The sequence below is a fragment of the Fonsecaea erecta genome, assembly GCF_001651985.1.
Source record: "Fonsecaea erecta strain CBS 125763 chromosome Unknown Scaff7, whole genome shotgun sequence".
Lineage (NCBI taxonomy): Eukaryota > Fungi > Ascomycota > Eurotiomycetes > Chaetothyriales > Herpotrichiellaceae > Fonsecaea > Fonsecaea erecta.
The window spans coordinates 766,022-788,138 of record NW_017387250.1 but is presented as its reverse complement, the minus strand read 5'-3'; the positions used below and the strand labels follow the sequence as shown (position 1 = coordinate 788,138).

Here is a 22,117-nt window from a genome sequence, read left to right as displayed (position 1 = left end):
GACGACCAAAGAGGCATGGCACGCAATATCGGGCTCGGCAACGCCAACATTGTTCTAGATCTTCGTTCGCGGCTGGAACATGAATCTTGGCAATTTACATTAAACGACCCATCGTGCAGACTGCTGCATTCAAGCATTCACCCTTTGTAGTCTTGATCATTGAATTTCTATGAGCATTTTTCCAAAGTTCTTGGTTATAGGTCTTTACCTGTAAGACTATCCATATACTGGAGAGGGTCATCAATGGTTGCAAGAGATACTCTTCCTTTACGATAACAGCGCTTTCACTGGATCAACGAGCGTATATCATTATTCGCAAACGAGTCGAAATTCACTACCTGTTTCTCCTATTTGCTGGCAGCAGCCGTAGCCTCCTTGTCAGCAGCCAACATCGTCTGTATGGCTGGTCGATTGAGGCAACGGTCCCACCAAGCACTCACAGCCTTGCGGCTAGTGATGACATCTCCGTACCCACATACGAACAATCTTTGAATCAGCGGAATATAGTAGATATCAATGATCGTGAAGTCATTTCCAGCCATATAATCCTTGTCCTGTAAGAGACATTCTGCAACGTCGAAAAACATGTCGACCGATCGCAGTGCAGCCGAGACTGCCGCTTCATCCGGGGGCAGCCCTATGAATTTTTTGGCAAACTTCTCGAATGCGATTTTCCCTGCTGGCTCTGCAAAGTACGTCATCTCGATGCACTGTGCCTGGTCGAACAGTGCTGCAGCTTCGATGTCGGAGGCTGGAGGAACAAGTGGAAACGAGTACTTCGTTGCGAGATATTTGCAGATTGCACGACTCTCGTAGAGAGTGAATCCGTCGGCGGAGACTATTACAGGGATTTTACCCCATGGGTGACGACTTTGGTGCTCTGGGGACTGCGTGTAACGGCGTTAGTCCTGACAACAATCGACCCTTACGAATAGAAGTAAATTGTTGGATGATTGTGAGTGTTCGAGATCTTTTAAAAGAAACGCCATACGCACCTTGTGCTCCCCTTTGCGAAGGTCGAGGGACACGAGTTCGTAATCTGTGAAGCCGCCTTCGGCGAGGGTCAGGCGGACACGATCGGTGTTGGTTGACCCAAGAGAGCCATATAGAGTGAAAGCCGGCATCTTCGAGCTGGACATTATTTTCCACTTCAATCCTGGTCTATTTACCAACCTCGACATCGTCTAAGTATTCATTTCGAGAAGCATCGGGTCAGGCTCTCTTTATATAGGCTAAGGGTACGTCCACGAACCAAGAGCCAACGGAATCAACAGAGCCCGACCGCCTTTGAATCCCTTGAGATAATTTGGATTCGGACGAATGCTGGATGAAGCATGAAACCATTGTCATAGCATATAGTACTCGGTGCGCCGTGTGGTTGGTCAGTTCGCTCTGGCTTCCTGATAGAGCTAGCGTGGACACTTCCAAGGCCATCATTAGCGCCTTGGCTTCCTTTTACAGCTAGACAGATGCTGTCAGACACTCCCTCTTTATTAGATACACGGACAGCCATTTCGCCTTGCCCTCTGCTGCCTACGCTGTTTTCTGGCTTTCACTATATGAAGCCAATCCATCTCACCTTTCCCATGTTTCCGCGTCTCAATGCATGATATGATTCGCCTGTTCGGATTTCTTGCTTGCTTTGATTCTTAGCCTTGTCTGAAGGCTGTTGCTGGCAAGTGTGGATGCCCCATCTTCGCCCCTGCGATGGACGGAAGCGTGGTCGTCCGCCAGCGGAACATTAAAAGCAAAACCAAGGTAAAGACTGGTTGTGCAACTTGCAGGTCAGTCATGGCGGAAGAATCCTGGCGCAGGTCTACACAGTCAGACCCTGAACTGGGACAGGCAGTCAGCTCTGCAGCGATGGTGCCTAATCAGTAACAGGATTCGAAGAGTCAAATGTGACGAAAACAAACCATTTTGCCAAAAATGCGTCAATACTGGTCGTACTTGCGACGGCTACGAGTCGCCCTTTAGAATTTTCACCAGTCAACCCATGAACAACCACCGTGCTCGCGACATCAATTCAAGCGTGGGCTCACCACCTGTCCGTCTTGCCGCCACTGAAGTCGTCCCTCAGGACATCGACCTCCTCAACCGTTACTTCTCGACCAAAACGATGTTTGGCGTGAAGCTAGGCTGTGGCGAGGAAGCCAGGCAAATTCTCCAAGCAAGCTTGACTGATCCGCCTATACGACACGCAGTCTTGTCGCTCAGAGCATTTCGGGAAGATCTCGAGGCATCTGGAGACGATCCAACGTCTGTCGCACAGAAGACCCACAGCTATCACTATGGTCTCCAGCAATACAACATGGCTTTGGGGGGTATTGCATCCAACTTGTCGTCTCTGGGCCCAAACAGGTTGAAGTCGGTATTACTTTGCTGTCAGATCTTCATCGGCATTGAGCAAGTGCGGAAGGACTATGCTGCTATGGTGCAGCATATCATTCAAGGACTCAGGATCATGCAAGAGTACCGGGCAAGACCAACTTTTGACGCAACGGAGAAATTAGTGCCAGCATACCATGAACAATTACCCTTCCTGGATGCTTTTGTCATCAAGCTGTTTGCCGCTCCATGCAGATTTGCGGAACCTCCAACAGTTCCCAATGTAAGCGGAACGACTTTGCCTGTGTGCTTAATTCCGCCCCATCAACAGCCTGTCGAATCTCGCGACCTTCGCACGCTTGCGCCAAACATGCGGACCGAACTGACAAAGATCGCTACATCGACGCTTAAATTTCTCGACAAAGTATCGCAAGTCGAATCGGTAGGAGCCGCTTTACGACTACTATCCGAGAAAGCAGCTCTGTTGGACCAGTTGGAATCATGGCTCATTGAGCTTGAGATCGCCCAGAGGGAGATCAGATCTTCTAGCCCTGAGCCTATTTCAGCGTCTTTTTTACGTCTCTTCCATCTGACACTGAAAATCGTTCTCCTAGGGGCACTCAACTCTTCGTCGGACATGGATGCCGAGCTGCGGGCCGAGAGCCGCCAACTGCAGGACTTAGCCAACGATGTGGGTCAGAGAGTCAAGGCTTACAGAATGTGTAGTGGGACTAGAGTCGGTCAAAGGGAACACTGCACGCCACGTTGATGGTTCCAGGAAGAATCATATCACTAGCAAGATCGCTTATCTACACAAAAAGCCTTAATACGGGTATGCGATCACGTCCTCAGCCATTTCAGGAGCATTCTTTTGGTCGCATAAAATTTCTACTTCCGCAAAGAGGACACTCTACAGACCATAGGAAGCGAATTCAACGACGTCCGAGGCCACAAGGCTCCGTGAAGGAATCCTGTCGATGCCGAATAGGTATCTACTTTGTTCCATGTGCGGCATGGCGACGTTTCCATGGAGCGACCGAAAACGCGGAGTCGATCCGTTTCTTCACGGCCTGGCTTTCTTCCCTGGGCCTGTCATTCACCCCCTGAATCCACGTTAATGCTACGAGCTCCGAGGCAGCGTCCTCACAACCAGCCCTGCTAGGGCCGACCAGGATCCTTCGATCGTCAAGCCAGTTTCAACATTTTTTAATGTACCATGGAGGATGTAAGCGCTCAATATATCCTTGCACTGAACGTCTATCTCAAACCAGAGTGATACATCTGCCAGAAGGATCCAAATGAGTAGCTGTGCTCGCGGAGAGGGCTGTAACTCCGCCAAGTTGAACTAAGGAGACTAACCACCAAACCTTCAACAGCACTCCTTGAGCACGTTTGCTAACGGACACGCCGGTCTATACACGTCGAAGCCTCTTCCAAGGTCGACAGAGAAGCTCCTGCTTTGGTCTAAACTCATGAACATCACACAAGACTACAACCGACTTCTGCCCGCGGACGCCTTTGCACGGGCCCTTTCTTGATCTCTCAGCATGCGTCGCAGGATCTTGCCGGAGGCGCTCTTGGGGATCTGATTGACGAACTCCACACCGCCGCCGAGCCACTTGCTCCGGCTTTTCTTTCGGCGCACGAACTCTTGCAATTCCTGTGCCGTCTGAGCATCGGGCTTGGCCTTGTCGGTCAGCACGACGAAAGCCTTCGGCAGCTCCCCGGAATAGGGATCCTGAATGCCAATCACGGCAACGTCCACGACCAGCGGATGGCCGAGTAGCAGATCTTCCAGTTCGGCAGGAGCCACGCCGACGCCTTTGACCTGTGTGGTGTCAGCTTGCTTGGCCTGGCTTCAAATTGATTCGGCCATACCTTGATCATCTCTTTCAGCCTGTCTTGGACCAGCAGGAGACCACTGGGAAGCATGGACCCGATATCACCGGTGTGGAGAAATCCTTCCTGATCATATGTCTCCGCCGTGGCGCTCGGATTGTCAAGATAACCCATCGTTACTTGAGGGCCCTTGCCCCAGATCTGCACGACTATCAGCACGAGATCAAAGATATCATGGTTTTGCTGCATGCTCTGCTTACCTCGCCACTCTCGCCTTCTTTGACTTCCTTCCCCGTCTCAGGATCCACGATCTTCAGCACCGTTTCCGGGACGACGGCACCAACAGTGTGAGCATTCTCGTAGGTTTGCAACGGCGGTGGTGTTAGTGTCAAGGCACTGGTGCTTTCGGTCATTCCCCATGCCTGCCGTATTGCGATGTGTGAGAACCGCTTCGCGAGTTTATCCACGATCTCTTGGGCCAGAGGGGCAGCGCCGGTGTTGAACTGCTTGACCAAAGGCAGGGTATGTCCAGCGGCGACAGGGTCGTTGACCAGCCTGATGAGAAGAGCTATTGATGGAAGAGTGAGGTGAGTTGGAGTTCTGCACGTACAGAGGCGGGAGGGAGGTCTTACGTGGGACAAGCCACAGTTCATCGCATTTGTACTTGACGATCGTATCCATCATACCCTTCATGTCGAATTTAGGCATCAAGATGACTTGTTGATCAAGAACGATCGGCAGTTGCAAGATCTGAACGAGTCCGGTGACTATCATGGTGTTAGTCGCATTCTACGTGAACACACTTGGAGATGCAACCTACTGTGGAACAGCGGTAAAACTCCCAGCAGAACTCTTGGAAGATCCTCCCGGCCTAGCGACCTCATCTGCATGATCTGGGCAATCACATTTTTGTGGGATATCATGACCTGCACAAAATCAGTAACGATATAGCCGGCCCAGGTACTGCATGCTTACGCCCTTCGGTCGGCTCGTCGTGCCGGAGGTGAAGCTCAAGAACGCGCAGACCTGGCCGTTCTTCTTCCCTGCAGGGAGCGTGAAAGGCGCGGGAACGCTGCCAAAATCTGGTTTGTCGAGTAACTTCTTGACCGAAGGCAAAGGGCCAGCTGTGTCTGCCGGTTCCAGAAGGATGATCCTATCCACACTCATCGTTTGCGAGACCGCCTTGAGCGAGCCCTGGTCCGCAAATACCAGCTTGGCTCTCGCCGCCTTCATGATATAGCCGGCCTCTTCCGGGCCATATTCCGGCGACGAGCCCGTGAAAATCACCCCCAGCCGTGCCGCCGCGAACATTGCGACCGGGTACCATATCGTGTTCGACGTGAACGCAGACACGCCGTCTCCGGCACGCAAGCCATACTTGTGGTACAGGATTGAGGAAAAACGGGTTGCAAGGCGCCGGATGTCATCGAAGGAGAGGAACTGGTCGGTCGATGCGTCCCGGAAGCCTCCTGTTGGCTTGACTCCTGGCGGTGTATGGGTGGTTTCGAACAGCCATGACCAGATTGTTATATCCTCGGGGATTGCTGCAGAGACGATCAGCCCAGAGACTTTGCGAAAGCTGTGTATGCACTACAGCAATACTTACGTGGGCTCAGCTTCGCTCCATAGTACGGCATTTCGAACGCGCCAACAACGTTCCTCCTGCTTGTCAATTCAATTCACTCTACAGGCAGCGGCAGTTTGCTGGGAGAAGCTGTGGACGGATCGAAGTTATCTGCCCAAAACCAGCAAAAGGTCCGAAAGAGAAAAGAAAAGAAAAAATAAACAACAAGAGCATGTGTTCTCCAAATTCCGAGATAAACAAAGAACCTAAGCAGCGTTTAGCTTTCCATCAAGTTCATCACAGCACCAGCTCCGATCCCCGTACCTGTCCACACCCCACGTCCAAGGAGCTAGTGATGGAGACCTCGGCTCTGGGGTGTTGCAGCAGCCCACATCACAGTGCTGGACGAAGGGCTGGATGACTTGACACGGAAAGGCTGACATAGGCCATCTTGCGTTGGACCCTCATCGTCTCGACAGCATATGCGTCGATTGGCTCTGCCATTGGCCGAGACCCACAAGAGGTACGCAGTAGGTTGTACATCGGGCTTGAGAGGTCTTCTGGAAACAGACTGACTCGGATAACCTGACGCAGGGTAAGTCCTCGCTGCGTCCGGCAACAAGATGGCGATTATTTACCGACAGGCCTCAAATCCGACGGAACTTGTGTAGGAAAGGTGTATTGTTGACCTGCCCACCAGAAACTCCGAATTCCGGGTGGCCGAGTTTCGATATCCAACACATTTATTGTGGATAACAACGGTTGAGCTTACATAGTTAGTTGTCCGCTTGAACTCCCAGCTTGTTCTTCTTGATATGAAAGAAACACGGGAACCAAAAAGAACGGTTGTTGTCATGCTTCTGCCAGTATGCCGAAGTATTCGTGTGCTTGGGGTTGATAGTAGACTGTCTGTACATCAGTAGAATACCATCTGAGCGTCAACGGGCTGTCAAATGGAAACTATATACCCCCGAGTCCAAACACACCCACACGCACATACACATCTACGTGTACGTGTCACCCACGTGTATATGCATGGAAATCGGCCCCGAATAGTCGTTCTTCACCACTATTTAGCTAATTAATCGCCCGTCGCTTCGACTCGCTCCCTCGTCCACTCCCATCTACTCACGTCCTAGGACTCTCTCTGGCTCCTGTTCCTCACCCTTCTACCGCCTCACGACTGTAGCCCGTTTCTACCGTACTTCTCCTATGTGGTCCTATCCTCTTAGGTACTAGTGAGACTCCCGGTCAGGCCCTAGACTCGTATATACCTGGAACATGCAGATAAATCTACCAGATGGCAGCTTCGAGAATAACAATAACAAATAGATATTTGCATGTACAGATATCTCATGAAGTCAGCAAGTGGCTATTCCCACCCGTCGTGATATACTTCTTGAGAGCGAAACACCGGCTGCTGTTCTCTGATACTTGATCGTCAGCCATCATGACCACTTTCTGTACTAATCCATTTCATGGTCGCAGCTTGGGATGGTCATGGTCCCTGAGAAAGTCTTATTGGGGGTTCCGCCACTCACTCCCTGTAGCAATGGCAACGCTAGGCTTCCTTCCTGAAGTGGCATTCCTCTCTTGCCTTCCAGCCGTGGCATGGTATTCTCGCTTTGCCATTGGGAAGGCTTTTCGTATCGGCTAGGTCTATCTTCAACAAGTTCTCGCCTCGATTCATCATCGCCATCAGTCTGTGGTTACCCTTCCGGCGTGCATTCCACCGGTAACGAGGATCTCCGCGCCCGTGGTATAAGCCGAAGCATCGCTCAACAAGTACACAGCCGCCCCCGTCAGGTCGTTGCGGTTCCCAATGCGTCGCAGAGGTGGTGCATTCTCCATGATGTCGGCCAGCTCGGGGTTCTTTTCGCGCAAACCTTTGGTCATGTCGCTCTGGATGTACCCGGGCGAGATGATGTTGCACCGGATGTTGAGAGGAGCCAACTCGACCGCCAACGCCGTGCTCAGCATCTTGACGGCCCCTTTGGAGGCGTTATACGCGGATAACAGCGTGCGTGGGAGTGCGACGTGCGCGCACACGGACGCAATCAATATCAAACTCCCTCCAGTGCCTTGTTTCTGCATCTGCTGCGCCGCCAACTGTGCGGTGAAGTATGTCCCATTGACCTATACAGATGGTGTCAACACCGGTATCACCAACGTCGAGAAAAGGGGGACAAACACACATTGATGTCCATCACTTTTCTCATCGTGTTCCAGTCCTGCTCGAGAAACGGTCCTTCGGGGGCAATACCCGCCGCTGTCACGCTACAAGCGTCTGAGCAAGCAAGCAACACACATTGGGGAGACACCTAATCTCTCGGCTTAGCACGTACCACCCGTCCAGAGTGCCCAGTGTCTCCATTGCCTGAGCAAACGCTGACCTCAGGCTGTCGTCGCTCGTCACGTCGGCGCGGATGTACTTGACCTTGACGCCGAACTCGCTCTCGAGCGTGTCGAAATCCGACACCGGCTTGTCTAAGAGATCGAACACGACGACGTTCCCGCCCATCTCGGCGATGGCGCGCGTGATGGCGTACCCGATGCCTCGCCCGCCGCCCGTGACGATGTAGTTGCGGCCCGTGAGCTCGAACATCGGCCGCACGGGCTTGAGGTCGCCATCGTGGAGGGCCATTGTTGCTGCCACCTTTTCAGACTTTGGCAGAGACGATCATCATAAACCATTGCCGAGTCGAGCCCTGGTATACCGAGTATATATATACGAGCTTCTGGCCTGGCTATTCCCCCACACGTCCGGTCGAAAATCCCCACTAGGCTCACAATCCCTCGCACGCAACAACAATGCACGCGGGGTAGCCTCGAGCGCGGAAAACCCGTGCCGGGGACCAAGTTCAGTCCTTGTATATAGCTTTGTTTGTCCAGCCTCGGCTGTATGTTTGGTGTGGCCGACCTCACTCCCACCGACGATGGCGACCGCTTTCATACAGCATACCACGTCGTTACTTTATATACTACTCTGCTCGTGAGAATGTCAATCTGACATCCTGGGATCCAACCACGCTCAGTCTCGGATCTTCAGGAGAAGCTCCTTTCCGGCTTCGATACGCGGGGTTTGATAACAGCTTTGCGGGGAATCCCCCATACATATTATGATCCTGGTCGAGCAGAATTAGGTTAGTTAACCATGAGTCCAGGCCAATCGCGAGGTTTTCCGAGCAGCCTTGTCAAAGGTCCTCGTCCTCGCTGAGGCGTCGGCAGTCTCACGTTCAGGAACGAGTATGGACAAGCGAACAATCCGCCTGTAGAAGCCGAGCAAGGCGTGAGAAAGTCATCACTACACCGGAGTATCTGTACGGGGGTTACTGTGCATTTGCCGGCCTTGGAGATTGGGCAAGGCTTGTTGTGGTGGGTTCGACTGGAAACAGCGTGACATATTGTAGTTTGGATCTTCAATAATGATGGACAATTCGTCAAGATCGTATTCCGAAGTGTGTTCCAGCTCGACAGTAACTCTTGCTCGTTGAAAATGAAAGCAGTCGCCAATCTCCCTGCGCATGAAGAGGAGCCTTTTCCTGGCGCCAAATACCTGGGCCAGAAGGTTGCCTCTCATGTCGAGAATGCATTTCTCGAGCAATCCGAGCACCCTTACATGATCAAGGAGCAATGGCATTCAAAGCCCCAACATCTTCGCGTGATACACGTGGGTGCCGGAGCTGCCGGCCTTCTGATGGCGTACAAGATGAAGAAGAACTTCCAGGACTACAGCCTTGTCTGCTACGAAAAGTGAGTCCAGTCAGCCAGCCCATTGTAAACAGTACAGGGGCAAAGCAGTTTTAACAAAAGATAGGAACGCCCAGGTCGGAGGCACTTGGTTCGAAAACCGCTACCCGGGATGTGCTTGTGACGTGTAATAACAAGACCCGTCAATGCACCACCATCCAATGCGAATTGCTCACTGACCGTGTTTAGCCCGGCTCATGCTTACACATACTCTTTTGAACCGAATCCCAACTGGTCCAGCTTCTACGCCTATGCACCCGAAATCAAGGAGTACTTCCAGAACTTTGCCAAGAAATACGACTTGATGCCGTTTGTCAAGCTCAATTGCCGCGTCCTCAAGGCGGTGTGGCAGGAGGAAAGAGGGATATGTAAGTCGAGTTTCATGCCAAAATACCAAAGCAACAAACACATTGATGACCAAAATTGGCCAGACGAGGTCGAAATCGATGCCGACGGCAAGATCATTCGTGATTGGTGCCATATACTGGTGAACGGAACCGGTTTTCTGAACAGCTGGAAATGCAAGTACCAAGCCAAGCCTACATACCTCAATGCTGGCGACTCACCATTGACCAGGGCCCTCAATTCCCGGACTCCACGACTTTAAAGGCGAGCTCATGCATAGTGCATCCTGGGACTCGTGTACGTCTTCTTTTCCCTCCCTTCCTCTCTGAATGTTGTATGGCTCACCCGATCAAGCCTGCGACTGGACTGGCAAGCGAGTGGCAGTCATCGGCACTGGATCTAGCGCGATCCAGATTGTGCCACAGATTCAAAAGTGTAGGTTTCGGGTGTGAAGAGATACAGACAGATAGACTGGCTGACGAGAACAACAGCTGCAAAGCATCTCGTGGCGTTCATGCGGTCAGTAACCTGGATCTCGCCCATGATTGGACAAGACACACTGGAGGAGCAGAGGTCCAAGGCCCAGGGCGAGGTTCCACCGAATGCGCAATACTTCTTCTCGGACGAAGAGAAGAACGCGTTCCGTGACGACCCGGAATTTCACCTCCAGTACCGCAAGAAGCTGGAGGCGTCGGTCAACAACCTCTTCGAGATGTTCTTGAAGGATTCCGAGACCAATCATGCTGCCGAGCGACTCATGAAAGCCGAAATGCTTCGGCGAATCGGCCCGGGCCACGAAGAGTTGAAGGAGAAGCTCATCCCTCACTGGCCGCCCGGTTGTCGTCGCATCACCCCGGGCGATGGCTACCTTGAGGCGCTGGTGCAGTCCAGTGAGTTTAAGATTCTCAATATTCACATCTCTCTCTGCCTGAGAACTGACGCGCCATAGATGTAACGACATGCCACAAAGAGATCGCAAAGATTGTTTCCGAAGGGGTTGTCGACGAAGACGGCCATCTACACGAGGTTGATATCCTCATCTGCGCCACCGGCTTCAACCTGGCCTTTGTCCCTCCATTGTGAGTTTGTCTTTTGCTCCCTTCCATGAGAAGGAGCGGACCTGTCCTCATATGTTTGGTTATATAGTGATGTCCGTGGCGTCAACGGCCTCAGCATGGCAGAAGCATTCCAGCCAGAGCCCCGCGTGTATCTAGCCACGACAGTGCCCAAGTTTCCCAACTACTTCGTGATCAACGGGGTCCGCGGCAGCTGGGCGTCCGGCACCACGCTGCCCTCGCACGAAGTATGCGTCGAGTACGTGCTCCAATGCGCCAAGAGGATGCAAGCCGAGGGCATCAAAGCGATTGAGGTGCGCGACGAGCCGGTGGATCAGCTCTATCGACACATCGACCTCTGGCACGCGCGCGGGGTCTGGGGTGCCGACTGCAAAAGCTGGTACAAGAACAACATTGTCGGCGGGAAGCTGTGGATCTGGGGCGGCTCGTGTCTGCACTTCATGAAGACGCTGAAGGAGGTCAAGTACGAGCACTACAACTTTCGCTACCACACGAACATGTGGGCGTATCTCGGGAATGGACAGATCGAGGCGGAGGTCAAGCACGATCTGCCCAATTTGACGCCATACATGCGGAACGAGGATGTGCCGTGGTTCATCTGAGATATGGTTGGTCAGTAGATTAGAGTACATAGACTCCGTTAAGCAAGGCATTGCTGAGCCTGCTCGATTCCCTTTTTTCGGCTCTATTATCTTCCTGTGTTTCGTGCCCACATCACAAACGAGTCACGGGAGTTGTGCTGCTCGACGTCTTTTCCGTTCAGCATATTGGGGAGAACGGAGCCAGCAAACTGTTCTCGCCAAGTTTGCGCTTCTATAGACAAGGTGAAATAGCCCACGGCATGATCGGCTACCGAGGTCGAGATGCAGCCCCTAGACGCATTGGTTGACGGGTTTCAATAATAGACCCGACTTCACCAGTCGGAAAACGCGAAGATCCTCTCGGCAAGCAAATCCGGTCGGCTGAGAGTTGTTGCCGATCGACTTCAAAGATATACTTCAGGCAGAGATGGCGTGGAAGTGACTCTGGATCGCGTGAACAACGCAGATACATCTTTTCTGGCCCGTATCACAATGCCCAGCGTAACCAGACTGCTCGTCACCCCCCTCGCCCCAACCTTTGCTGCTGAGGTGGAGGGCATCGACTTTTCGAAACCAGTCGACGATGCTCTGTTCGAAGAACTCCGTGCCACGCTGCATAAGTACGGAGTGGTCATTTTGAGAAAGACCGCGCTCGACGACGAAGGTGCGTTAGCTTTGGGTCGACGCTTCGGCGAGCTCGACAATGTCAAGGCCCACCGCTCGGCCGGCCGCAAGTTCCGTATCGATAACGACGAGATCTTCGACGTGGCCAACCTTGACGAGAATGGTCAGATCGTCACCGAAAAGGACCCCAACCGAACCGCCTCAGCCAACGGTAATGCCCTATGGCACGCTGATGGGGCATTCAACCCGCGACGCACGGGCGTCTCGATCCTGAGAGCGGTCGAGCTGCCACCACCTAACACTGGTGGGCACACCGAATATCTCGACTCACGGACGGCCTACGAAGACCTACCGGATGAGAAGAAGCGCGCGATTGAAGGCCTCGTGGGGCGTAACTCACTCTTCCATAACCGCAAGACAGCCAATCCAGACTCTCCACTCTTCCGTGATATCGACCCGATGAAGATGCCCATGGCCAAACACAAGATCGTCCAGGATCACCCCGAGACCGGCCGGAGAAATCTCTATGTGACATCGTATACGCACTCGATTGAGGGAATGGAAGTCGACGAAGGCCAGAAGCTACTCAAGGAGCTTTTCGAGCACCTACAACAGAAGAAATACGTCTTCAGGCACGACTGGAAGGATAACGGTGATGTCGCTATTTGGGACAATACTGCGGTCTTGCACCGAGCAACCCACGGCGAGTATGAAGGCAAGTACCGCAGAGACATGAGGAGGATCTCGGTCTTTGACATGGGTCCCACCGCGTATGGTGAGAATGATCCCTCTTCGTATTGGCAGCAGGGCCTGCCGTGATTCTCATCAGGTGGAGAGGCCGCATGATAGGATTTGGGAGTGGATGATGTTGGAGTGAGAATGGTTATCATGTGCATCGCATCTCGAGACCTAGGCCATCTTGTTCAGCTGCTTGTATCTCTTTTTCTCGGGCTTCGTCTGTCCCAGACTCCCAGTGTGAAGTGTATCTGACACGACGAAGGCGTATGGATTCTGGATGATACCTTTCCTACTACCTCGTCGGAGCCGCAATATGGCTCTTGAGAAAACCTGCACCTTTCTGCGAGTCGAGATTGACGCGGACTCGTGTTCATGCTCTTCTTCACTGTCGTGCCAACATGGTTGACTTGCCGAGGGCATAGAGATTGCTGCTCGGACTTGAAGCACCTTCGATTCATACGGTTCTTGTCTGCTTGAAGATGCAAGTGTAGGGCCACCTGATCGAATTACTGCAATTGCTTGAGTCGCATCTATGAGAGCCGCGAAGGCGGCAGTAACAGTTCGGCCAACCTTCTCGATTGGGTTGGGGCCACCGCAGCCACCGCAGCCACCATCTCGCCTGCATCAATCAACGCTGTCGGACATCAATCACCTTTACCATTCTCCATACATGCTACTGCATCTGCCTCTTACGCTACGGCCATTGCGGCTATCCCAGCGGTTAGCCATGCCGAGCCGCATGCCGAAGCCGGCAAAGACTGGATTGAGCGGTTGTTCAGCCATCTGGCTACCTTTTCCTGGCTCCAAAGGTCGCATCGATCAGTATCCTGTCACGTTGGACGGCGCAATACGTGTAGCCTTGGAATACCTACTGTCCTGAATATTCTCTGTGTACCGTTTATGTCTAGTCTGGAGGTTCCTGCAGATCGTATATCAGCTCTGGCAGGACGGTATTTCGTTCTACACTTTCATGAAGAAAAAGCCAATTGACAATTACCGGTCACGCAAGAGCCATTTCATACCTGGCACAAGGTATGAGGTACAGCAACCTCAATTGTATGCTTATCCGGCTCCACCAATTGCCAGCATCAACTAATCATTTCCAACGATAAGATTGGTGCAGAGCTAGGACCAAGAGCTGTAAGACTACCCCGGCAAAGAATCAACCCAGAGATCAATGGCGAAATTTTCCACGGTCCAAATAAGGCTGTGCTCTCTTGGCTGAAGACATCCCACGATGCCTCTAAACCTGTCTTGCAGGTGGGCCGTGCAGTAAGGGTCCGAATCCCTGCTCTCCGTTGGGGAATTGGGCAGACCCCGGATTCTTCAAACAAGGTTGGTGATATCCGAGATGACCTCCGCCTCCTCTGGGGATGCCGGCACCCAGAATCAGGCTAGGTGCTCCAACAGTGAATCGTCGAGCATTCATAATGACCCCGAAATCTCTCGAGACTCGGTCAGTTCAACCCACGAGCCATCGTTGTCACCGTCGTTCCATCATGGAGACCAAAATCCACCACCCGTACACCTGGAAGATGGTGCTGTACATCGTCAACGTCTGCTGGGCGTCGGCGGCGTACGGCTATGCCAGCAGTATCATCGCCACCACCCTCGGCCAGCCATCTTTCTACGCGTACATGGGCCTTGACACCAACCCCAACACCGCTGCCCTGATTGGTGCCATGAACGGTCTGTACTACACAGGCGGATTCTTCGGCTGCGTGGCGATTGGCAAGATCGCCGACCGCTGGGGGCGGAAGATGTCCATCTATATCGGAATTGTTATCGTTCTGATCTCCAATGCGCTGCTTGCGGGCTCGGTGAACACGGCGATGTTTATTGTGTTTCGCTTTTTCCAAGGCGTCGGGTAGGTTTCACTGGTCTCCTTGCCACAGCAGACACCCACTGATGATGGGCTCCAGTGCTTTCATCGAGCTGGCTACCGTGCCGCTATGGATCACAGAGGTGGTACCACCCAAAGATCGGGGCATGCTGATCGACCTGCACCCGATCTTTGCCAACATCGGCTACGTGATGGCATCGTACGTTGGAGTCGGTTTCTTCTACTACAAGAATGCCGCCGGGAACGAGTGGCGCGCCCCGCTCGCGATTGGATGTCTGCCCTGCATTCTGTGTCTGGTCAGCATGCCCTTCGTGCCGGAGAGCCCTCGCTGGCTCCTTTTGAAGGGCCGCAGAGAAGAAGCATGGCAGATCGTCAAGAGTCTGCACCACTCACCCCACACAGACAACACCTCGTTCGCCGAGCGAGAGTTCTACCTGATGCGCGAGCAGACCGAGTACGAGCGCACTCACAAGATGACGACCTGGCAGATGCTGAAGAGCCCTGCGTACCGCAAGCGTCTGCTCATCGGCTGCGGGTTGCCGTTCCTTTTGCAGAGCTCGGGAGTCTTGGTCATCAATAGTCTGCAACCCCCTCCCCCCTTTCCCGTCTTCTTCTCAAGGCGGATGGCTAATGAATGACTTCACAGATTACGGCACCTTGTTGTACAGCGGTCTCGGGTTCGGTCCTGAGCAGCAACTCCATCTCCAGGCTGGCTGGCTTGTTGTCTCGTTCGTTCTGAACTGTGTCGCCGTGCTAATCGTCGATCGCCTGCCACGACCGGTGCTCATAACAATCGGACTGGTCGGCGCCGCGGCGGCTCTGATCGTCGAGTGTGCCATCCAGGCCAGCTACCTGGGCACGGACAATCGCTCTGCCCTCGCCGCCGGCGTCGCCATGCTCTACGTCTACGTCTTCTTCTACGCCATGTTCCTGGACGGGCCGACGTTTTTCTATCTGGGAGAGATCTTCCCAACCCACGCACGCTCCCAGGGCCTGACGCTGGGCATGGCCAGCTTCTGTCTCGCGGACATCGTCTGGCTGCAGGCGGCCCCGACCGCGTTCCAGAATATTGGGTGGAAGTATTATCTGTTTTTCATCATAATCACGGCCGCCGGCGCGGCGTGGGCGTGGTTCACGTTCCCGGATACACGAAATCTGCCGCTCGAGCAGATTGCGGTCTTGTTCGGCGACGTGGACCACCAAGCACCCGAGTTGCGGGCAATACCAGCAGAGCCTGTGACCAAGATTGCTCAGCATGACGAGGGCAGGATGGAGACAGAGAAACACGTGGAGCTCGAGGAGCGTGAGACACTGTAGGGCGTTTCGAGCCAGTTGAGGGCGAGCCAGGACCGAGATCAAATGTATGGATAAGAGAGGGCGATCAATTGAGGTGATATATATACGTATATGTATAAAGGGTCAACTTTGTGGCTCTCATAAAGTGCTGCATCAGGCCATACAACGGTCCCAACCACCTATCGCTCCAGCAAAGCGTCTTGGATCAGCCAGGGATTCTAGAAAGCTCATCATCTTTGCCCAGAACCCCTGCCGGCGCACCTGGTACATATCGCCATGAGCTCGCAGCAGCGGGGCAGCTTTTTCGGCCTCAGGGTCAACTTGTATCTCCGATGCGAGACCTCCTGAAGCCAATTCCACAACATGGGGAGGAAGCCATCAGCACACCTCGAGTCATCCTTGGTGGCACCAATCACACAAATCCCAAGACGGGAATCGGTGAGCAGCGTCGACGAGTCGGATGCATTTACGAAGCTGGGGCTTCGGAGAATGGTAACCCTAATTCTGACCGCCGTTTTCGGGGCATTGCCCACCTACGCAGCAGAGGAACGTGCTCCAGCTCCAGCTCCACCTCGACAAGCACATCAGATGCGGAGAGAGAAGAGGGAAGATGAGTAAATTGGAGTCCCTTGTTGGTCGTTATCACGTTTTCTGGGGCCCCGCAGGTCAGGACCATTCTGCATGCGCCGTGCTTTTACAGATGGACTAGACCCCGCGACACATCGACAAGGGGAGCTTCAATTTCAGGGACCTGAAGACTTGATCTCCTCTCTCGCCCTAATGGAGATATCGCCGCAAGCAGCACGATGAATCCTCAATCACCATCCAATGCTTCACCCCCGCAAACCATCACTAACGCCGGGCACATCATCACCTCTGATACTCGTCACAAGCCTACTCCCCGAACCCGCTCCTCGCTGGCCTGCCACAATTGTCGCCTGCGCAAGATCAAAGTTGGTTGGCTTGTTGAATGATATGAGAGACGTATTGCATTATTGACCCCGTTGCAGTGTGATGTCGAGAGCCGGCCCTCCGGTTCCAGCTGCACAGCTTGTGCACAATCAAAGAGCCAGTGCAAGGTCAACATATTCTCAGATCGCAGAAAGTGAGTTTTCCTTCATCCACACTGGTTCAAATACTCACAAGGGCGCTCAGACACGGCTCTCGTCAACATATTGCCACTCTCCATCACCGGATCGCGGAGTTGGAAGCCCTGGTTCGCAGGAATGGGCCTCCTTCATCATCATCCTCTCACCCCGGCGGTTCGCTCTCCCATCTGCCGCCTCGAAATGGACCTGCTTTGGTCGCAGAATCGCTGTCAGCTTCGCTCAATCACACGATCCCGCCCATGGATCGGTCAATAATGACGTCCCACCAAGATAAGGATCTTGACAGAGCACTGCAGAACCGGCAGGACTATCTCCGTGCTGATACAGTACAGTATTAGCAATTTCTTTCTCTTTCAACCGGCCATTTGCTTACTGTTGTCAGATTGGATACCGTCTGTGGCGACGAACTGCCGGTCATGCGCGACTTTGCCATCGAGTCGCCCAGGGCACCCACCTCGGTGGCAGGTTCCGTCGTACCAAACAGCTTTGCGCAAGACACGACGGGAGGAGTCAGCGAAATGGCCGCGATCGCCGGACACGACCAACACCAGCAGACTTACCAATCTGGCCCTAGCCGGGGAAAGGAGGCCTACTTCGGTCCGGCTTGCCCTCTGCACGTCTCCTCACCATCTGACATCCGCGGACAGGACGAGTCGAGGCCCATACCGCGAGTCCACGTGGACATGGACTCGGTCAGGCTCAAGTCGGTCCTTATCGACGGCTATTGCCGCTTCCAGAAATGTACAGTCGACCTGGTGCATCGAGAAAGCTTTCTGTCACATCGCAAAGACGGCGTGAGGTCTCAGTACTACTCGAGATTCTATGAAAACTCAGCCCTGGCCTGTAGTGCCCGCCTCAGCACGTCCGCGGCTGTGCGGGCGTTGAGCAGCGCCTATGCCCAGCGTGCAAAGGCAGACCTAGTAACAGAGCTCCAGGATCCCAATCTTGCCACGGTCCACGGTCTGCTCCTCCTCAGCGACTATGAAATGAGCGAGGGTCATGATCGAGTAGGATGGATTTACTGTGGTATATGCTCCAGCTTGACCCTTTCCACTTTGCACGTCCGCCCGCTAATATCGGGTGCAGGAATTGCTTGTCGCATCCTCGTCGATCTGGGTCTACACAAGGAACCAATCGATACGACTAGAGATGCAGATTTGGATCCGAACCACGCCCATATCTGCGCCTCGGCCACGGCCGGCTGCCTCGTCTACGAGACTTTGTGGTGCTTCTATCTAGGTCGTCAGAGCACGCTTTCCGTGTCCGGAAGGCCACTCCTCGCCTTATCTGCAGCGAGTGCGTCGGAAAATGTGACCCTTCGGCCCTGGCTCGACCTCTGTGTCTTTCTGGCGGAGATTACAGCACTCATTAACGACCAGACGAGCATCGACAATAAGACCATTGACAGGCTCTCCGAGCTGGAGCAAGGACTCCGCCGCTGGCACAAGAATCTGCCCGCCTCAATTGCTCTGGACACGAAAAACATCAGCGCCCTGGACTCAGCCGCCTACGGTCTGCACATGCAGTATCTACGAGTCCAGATCCTGTTACATTCGCTGCCCAGCGTCGTCTCGAGGAAGCGGAAGCACGGTGACAATTGCTTTGCATCGCCCTACCCTGTGCTCCGCGGATGGTCACCCGAGGCGTCGCAAGAAGTCCTCCACCACAATGCCATCACCATCATCCAGCTCGCGGTGACGTATCGTGAGACCTTTGGGTTGGAAACGACGCCATCCATTGTGCTGGACAATTTGTTTGTGGCTGCCACTGCGCTGATCGCGTACCTCCGCAAAATGCAACAGCAGCAACAATACATCGACGAGACAGACGCCCACTGGCTGACGCTGGCCGATGAGATGCTCGAAGCCCTCCATATCCATTTCCACATCACCGCACGTATGCGAAGGACGTTAGCGTGCCTGGTTGAAGATCACCCGCGTATTTCGCACCTCTTCTCCACGCCCAGGCGTTCTTCTGCTGCGGACGCTTATGTGGTCGACGACGCCAAAGACCCCGACCAAGGCGCCTGGGGTTCATATGAAGCGGTGATGAATGACTTTATCTTCGACCCGGACTTGTTGAATATGAATGAATTCACCGACATCGGAGGAGACTTCGCTTCGTCATAGGTAGAGCATCCGGATGTGTGCAACGTCAGTGACGTCTGCCAGAGGTCAGCGGGATGATATGCTATGTTTATGGGCTGGAAAAACAACAGCCATTCACAAGGCCGACTGTGGAGCAGAAAGGGCCAAGTAATATCAATAAAACTAGGCGGATATTATTGGACAATATGCTTGCTTCAAGTCATATGTCAGCAACCAGCAGACTTCCGGTTTTGCTTATTCAAAACTTCACACCTGGACTTCCCCTGTCAAGCTAAGCGGGAGGGATGAGAAGGAGGACTTTCGGCATGAATCGCCCGACCTGCCCTTCTTTGTCCGGTGGCCGAATCAATACATATCTCTCTCTCCACCATTCTACCGCTTAATCCCCTCGAAATACGATGACTTGATGAGGATCGGAAGTGGCTTTACTGATTTGTGGACAGCATCAGGAACTGCAGCATCGCTCAAAGTATCACGACCTGGCTCTACGTCCCCTCTTCCCGGTTATTGGGGAAGTTGATGACGAGTCCTCACTCGAAATCGAGGCGACACCAGGCTCGGGCAAACGAAGAAAGACCGTCGCCGCGAATCGCGATGCTTGATGCTTCGTTCAACAAACAGCCTTATTCTTCATGCATATCAGGATTCAAGGACGCTGCTGCTCCCGATACGATTTGAGAACGGATCCTCAAACTATCTTATGGCCAATGGAACCGTTTAGGAGTTTGGGTTTTCAGCACCTCGTCAGAACAATGCATGGGATCGAGCCCATGTCGCTCGTTGATTATCTCACCGATGCATTTTGATTATGTATCGACATCCCAGATGGGTGTCTGCGGACTGAAGACTCAGATGACAGAGACGTGCCTTCAACCTCTCTTAAGCATCAAGGCGATGCGTACTTGTAATGATACTGCGCCTGCGCCTGATGAACAATCTTCTCACTCTCCAGATGCTTTGCTCTGAACTCTTCGTCCTCGACAAGCCTTTTCTTGAGTGTCTGGTTGCCCACCAACGGGGTGGTGCCACTGGGGACGGCGAGGCCCCGCTGCAGGGCCGGCCGCGCGTAGAGGCGCTCGAGCCAGGCTTCGACGTTGGGAAACTTGGAAAGATCGATGTGGGCATACAGGATGAGGTTCGCCCACCCGGCCAGCGAGATGTCTGCTATGGAAAACTTGCCGCGGCCGGGCCCGGCTACCCAGTCACGGTCTTGGAGACGAGCATCCAGGATGCCGTAGAGCCGCTCTGACTCACCGACATAGCGTTGAATGGCAAAGTTGTCCTTTTCTTTGGCGATGTGAACGAAAAAGACTGCCTGGCCATGCCTGGAACAGCGCGTTAGTGCGGATTGCTTTGGGCGCAACACCACGGAAAAGGCTGGAGGAGGAGGATGAATAAATTACATGGGCCCGATACCACCGTGCTGCCACGCCGTCCACTGCTCACAGACCGAATAGTCGTCCGAGTCAGGAGGAAAGCTGAACTTATACTCAGGATCGTAGTGGCGCGTCAGGTATGCGAGGATAGCGAGCCCTTCGAAGACCACAAAGCCACCGCGGTCGTGGTCAACGATGGTGGGAATGCGACCATTGGGGTTAAGCGACGTGTACCACGGCTGCTTCTGCGTGTCCTTCAGGATGTTGATGGCTTGGTACGTATAGTCCTTGCCGTAAGCTTCCTTGAGCTCCTCCAGGAGGATTGAGATCTTGACGCCATTTGGTGTCCCTAATGAGTGCCATCGTCAGCTACTATCCGGGTAGTGAAGGGAGAATGAGGTGTTCGCTGACCGAATGTCAAGAGCTCGATACCCGACTTTGCAATCAGCCCTGAAGGTTGCGCCATCAGAGCGACGTTTGAGGCGAAAGCAGGACTGGGTACAGGAGAGACAGAGAAAGGTTTTCGCGAGTAGACGCGCTCGGAGTTGTACAGAAGGGAGTGGACAAGACACAGTGGACGAGAGGGAAGACGAGATCTTAAAGAACGTAGTACCATACCGGGTCACGTCACAGGCCCCCTCAACCGACTCGTTGTCTGCTGTCAGACATAGAACCTTGTATCTATATCTCCCACTGTTCCTTGAGTCTAGACTCCACACTTCTCCCTCTCAGAAGGAAGTGTAGCCGCAGCAGCCGGGTGAACAATTCGTGGTGGAGCCCTCGTTTCCTCGTTCCTCAGAGGCGCTGCATGTCCTCCAAAAGGGGCCTCGGAAACATTGGATCACTCGTCCAGCCTAACACAAACAACACACATTTCAAATGTCCATTGAGGTAACGGTGGGGGTTCTTCTTTGTAACGAGAATCGTAAAGCGAGTGCAAAAGGCGAGCAGAAACCAGAATCGGAATCCTCCCACCCATGCGTGTGTATCGTGACAAGCCTTTAGCCCAATAATGACTAAAATGTACCTGCCCTGCCTGGATAATTCGCACGCCAATTGTCCATTCACGGGAGGTCGTATGGTTGCGCTAGGGAATGCGAGTTCCTGTTGGAGAAGTATACACATTCCCGAATCCGTTCGTATCAAACGCTAACAACTTCTCGTAAGCAGGTGGGGGAGGGGGGACCCGTACAATGACAGTGATAGAGTCCACTCGCCCTCGATGTGATGATGACCCATGTATGATCTCGTTCTTCGGCTTATATATTGGACTTGAAGGCACGATGTCCCCCAGGAGCATGAGTCAGCACAGCCTTGTTGTTCCTGTGGCCCAAGGTCTAAATGTGTAGAAGTGCCCGCGTTCGGTGCCCCCGATACGTTCCGGTTCATCGGCACTCCAAGGGAATGTACATACGGCAGATCAAGACCGCCTGCCCTATCGAGTACACGTCTCTCCGTCCGAGCCGCCGAAGGAACCTACGAGGTACATAGACACCAACACGAACTTGAACCTGAACAACCATAACTCAGCCACGCCAAC

The 22,117-nt window shown here is 53.4% G+C and overlaps 9 protein-coding genes across 9 annotated transcripts; 5 read left to right on the top strand and 4 right to left on the bottom strand.

The window, feature by feature from the left end:
- Nucleotides 1-347: 347 nt before the first annotated feature.
- Nucleotides 348-1,124, bottom strand: AYL99_08138 (hypothetical protein; the record flags this gene model as incomplete). The annotated part of the gene is made up of 2 exons (XM_018839646.1): nucleotides 348-887; nucleotides 996-1,124. The coding sequence occupies 2 exons, from the start codon at nucleotides 1,122-1,124 to the stop codon at nucleotides 348-350; spliced, it is 669 nt and encodes a 222-aa protein (XP_018690767.1).
- Nucleotides 1,125-1,996: 872 nt separating this feature from the next.
- On the top strand, nucleotides 1,997-3,097 carry AYL99_08137 (hypothetical protein; the record flags this gene model as incomplete). Its single annotated transcript, XM_018839645.1, has 1 exon — nucleotides 1,997-3,097. One exon carries the CDS (start codon nucleotides 1,997-1,999, stop codon nucleotides 3,095-3,097), a length of 1,101 nt encoding a protein of 366 aa, XP_018690766.1.
- Nucleotides 3,098-3,817: 720 nt separating this feature from the next.
- Nucleotides 3,818-5,804, bottom strand: AYL99_08136 (hypothetical protein; the record flags this gene model as incomplete). The annotated part of the gene is made up of 7 exons (XM_018839644.1): nucleotides 3,818-4,156; nucleotides 4,207-4,368; nucleotides 4,428-4,735; nucleotides 4,800-4,934; nucleotides 4,988-5,093; nucleotides 5,143-5,711; nucleotides 5,774-5,804. The coding sequence occupies 7 exons, from the start codon at nucleotides 5,802-5,804 to the stop codon at nucleotides 3,818-3,820; spliced, it is 1,650 nt and encodes a 549-aa protein (XP_018690765.1).
- A 1,625-nt stretch (nucleotides 5,805-7,429) lies between these two features.
- On the bottom strand, nucleotides 7,430-8,375 carry AYL99_08135 (short chain dehydrogenase; the record flags this gene model as incomplete). Its single annotated transcript, XM_018839643.1, has 3 exons — nucleotides 7,430-7,867; nucleotides 7,927-8,008; nucleotides 8,077-8,375. 3 exons carry the CDS (start codon nucleotides 8,373-8,375, stop codon nucleotides 7,430-7,432), a joined length of 819 nt encoding a protein of 272 aa, XP_018690764.1.
- Nucleotides 8,376-9,227: 852 nt separating this feature from the next.
- On the top strand, nucleotides 9,228-11,504 carry AYL99_08134 (hypothetical protein; the record flags this gene model as incomplete). The annotated part of the gene is made up of 9 exons (XM_018839642.1): nucleotides 9,228-9,484; nucleotides 9,549-9,608; nucleotides 9,671-9,849; nucleotides 9,913-9,948; nucleotides 10,058-10,123; nucleotides 10,181-10,261; nucleotides 10,318-10,716; nucleotides 10,776-10,905; nucleotides 10,973-11,504. The coding sequence occupies 9 exons, from the start codon at nucleotides 9,228-9,230 to the stop codon at nucleotides 11,502-11,504; spliced, it is 1,740 nt and encodes a 579-aa protein (XP_018690763.1).
- Nucleotides 11,505-11,975: 471 nt separating this feature from the next.
- On the top strand, nucleotides 11,976-12,926 carry AYL99_08133 (hypothetical protein; the record flags this gene model as incomplete). Its single annotated transcript, XM_018839641.1, has 1 exon — nucleotides 11,976-12,926. One exon carries the CDS (start codon nucleotides 11,976-11,978, stop codon nucleotides 12,924-12,926), a length of 951 nt encoding a protein of 316 aa, XP_018690762.1.
- Nucleotides 12,927-14,344: 1,418 nt separating this feature from the next.
- AYL99_08132 (hypothetical protein) lies at nucleotides 14,345-16,005 on the top strand (the record flags this gene model as incomplete). Its single annotated transcript, XM_018839640.1, has 3 exons — nucleotides 14,345-14,712; nucleotides 14,768-15,267; nucleotides 15,335-16,005. The coding sequence occupies 3 exons, from the start codon at nucleotides 14,345-14,347 to the stop codon at nucleotides 16,003-16,005; spliced, it is 1,539 nt and encodes a 512-aa protein (XP_018690761.1).
- Nucleotides 16,006-16,790: 785 nt separating this feature from the next.
- AYL99_08131 (hypothetical protein) lies at nucleotides 16,791-19,222 on the top strand (the record flags this gene model as incomplete). The annotated part of the gene is made up of 5 exons (XM_018839639.1): nucleotides 16,791-16,937; nucleotides 16,995-17,089; nucleotides 17,140-17,424; nucleotides 17,476-18,119; nucleotides 18,180-19,222. The coding sequence occupies 5 exons, from the start codon at nucleotides 16,791-16,793 to the stop codon at nucleotides 19,220-19,222; spliced, it is 2,214 nt and encodes a 737-aa protein (XP_018690760.1).
- An 865-nt stretch (nucleotides 19,223-20,087) lies between these two features.
- On the bottom strand, nucleotides 20,088-21,043 carry AYL99_08130 (hypothetical protein; the record flags this gene model as incomplete). Its single annotated transcript, XM_018839638.1, has 3 exons — nucleotides 20,088-20,526; nucleotides 20,605-20,926; nucleotides 20,989-21,043. The coding sequence occupies 3 exons, from the start codon at nucleotides 21,041-21,043 to the stop codon at nucleotides 20,088-20,090; spliced, it is 816 nt and encodes a 271-aa protein (XP_018690759.1).
- Between the last annotated feature and the right edge of the window lie 1,074 nt (nucleotides 21,044-22,117).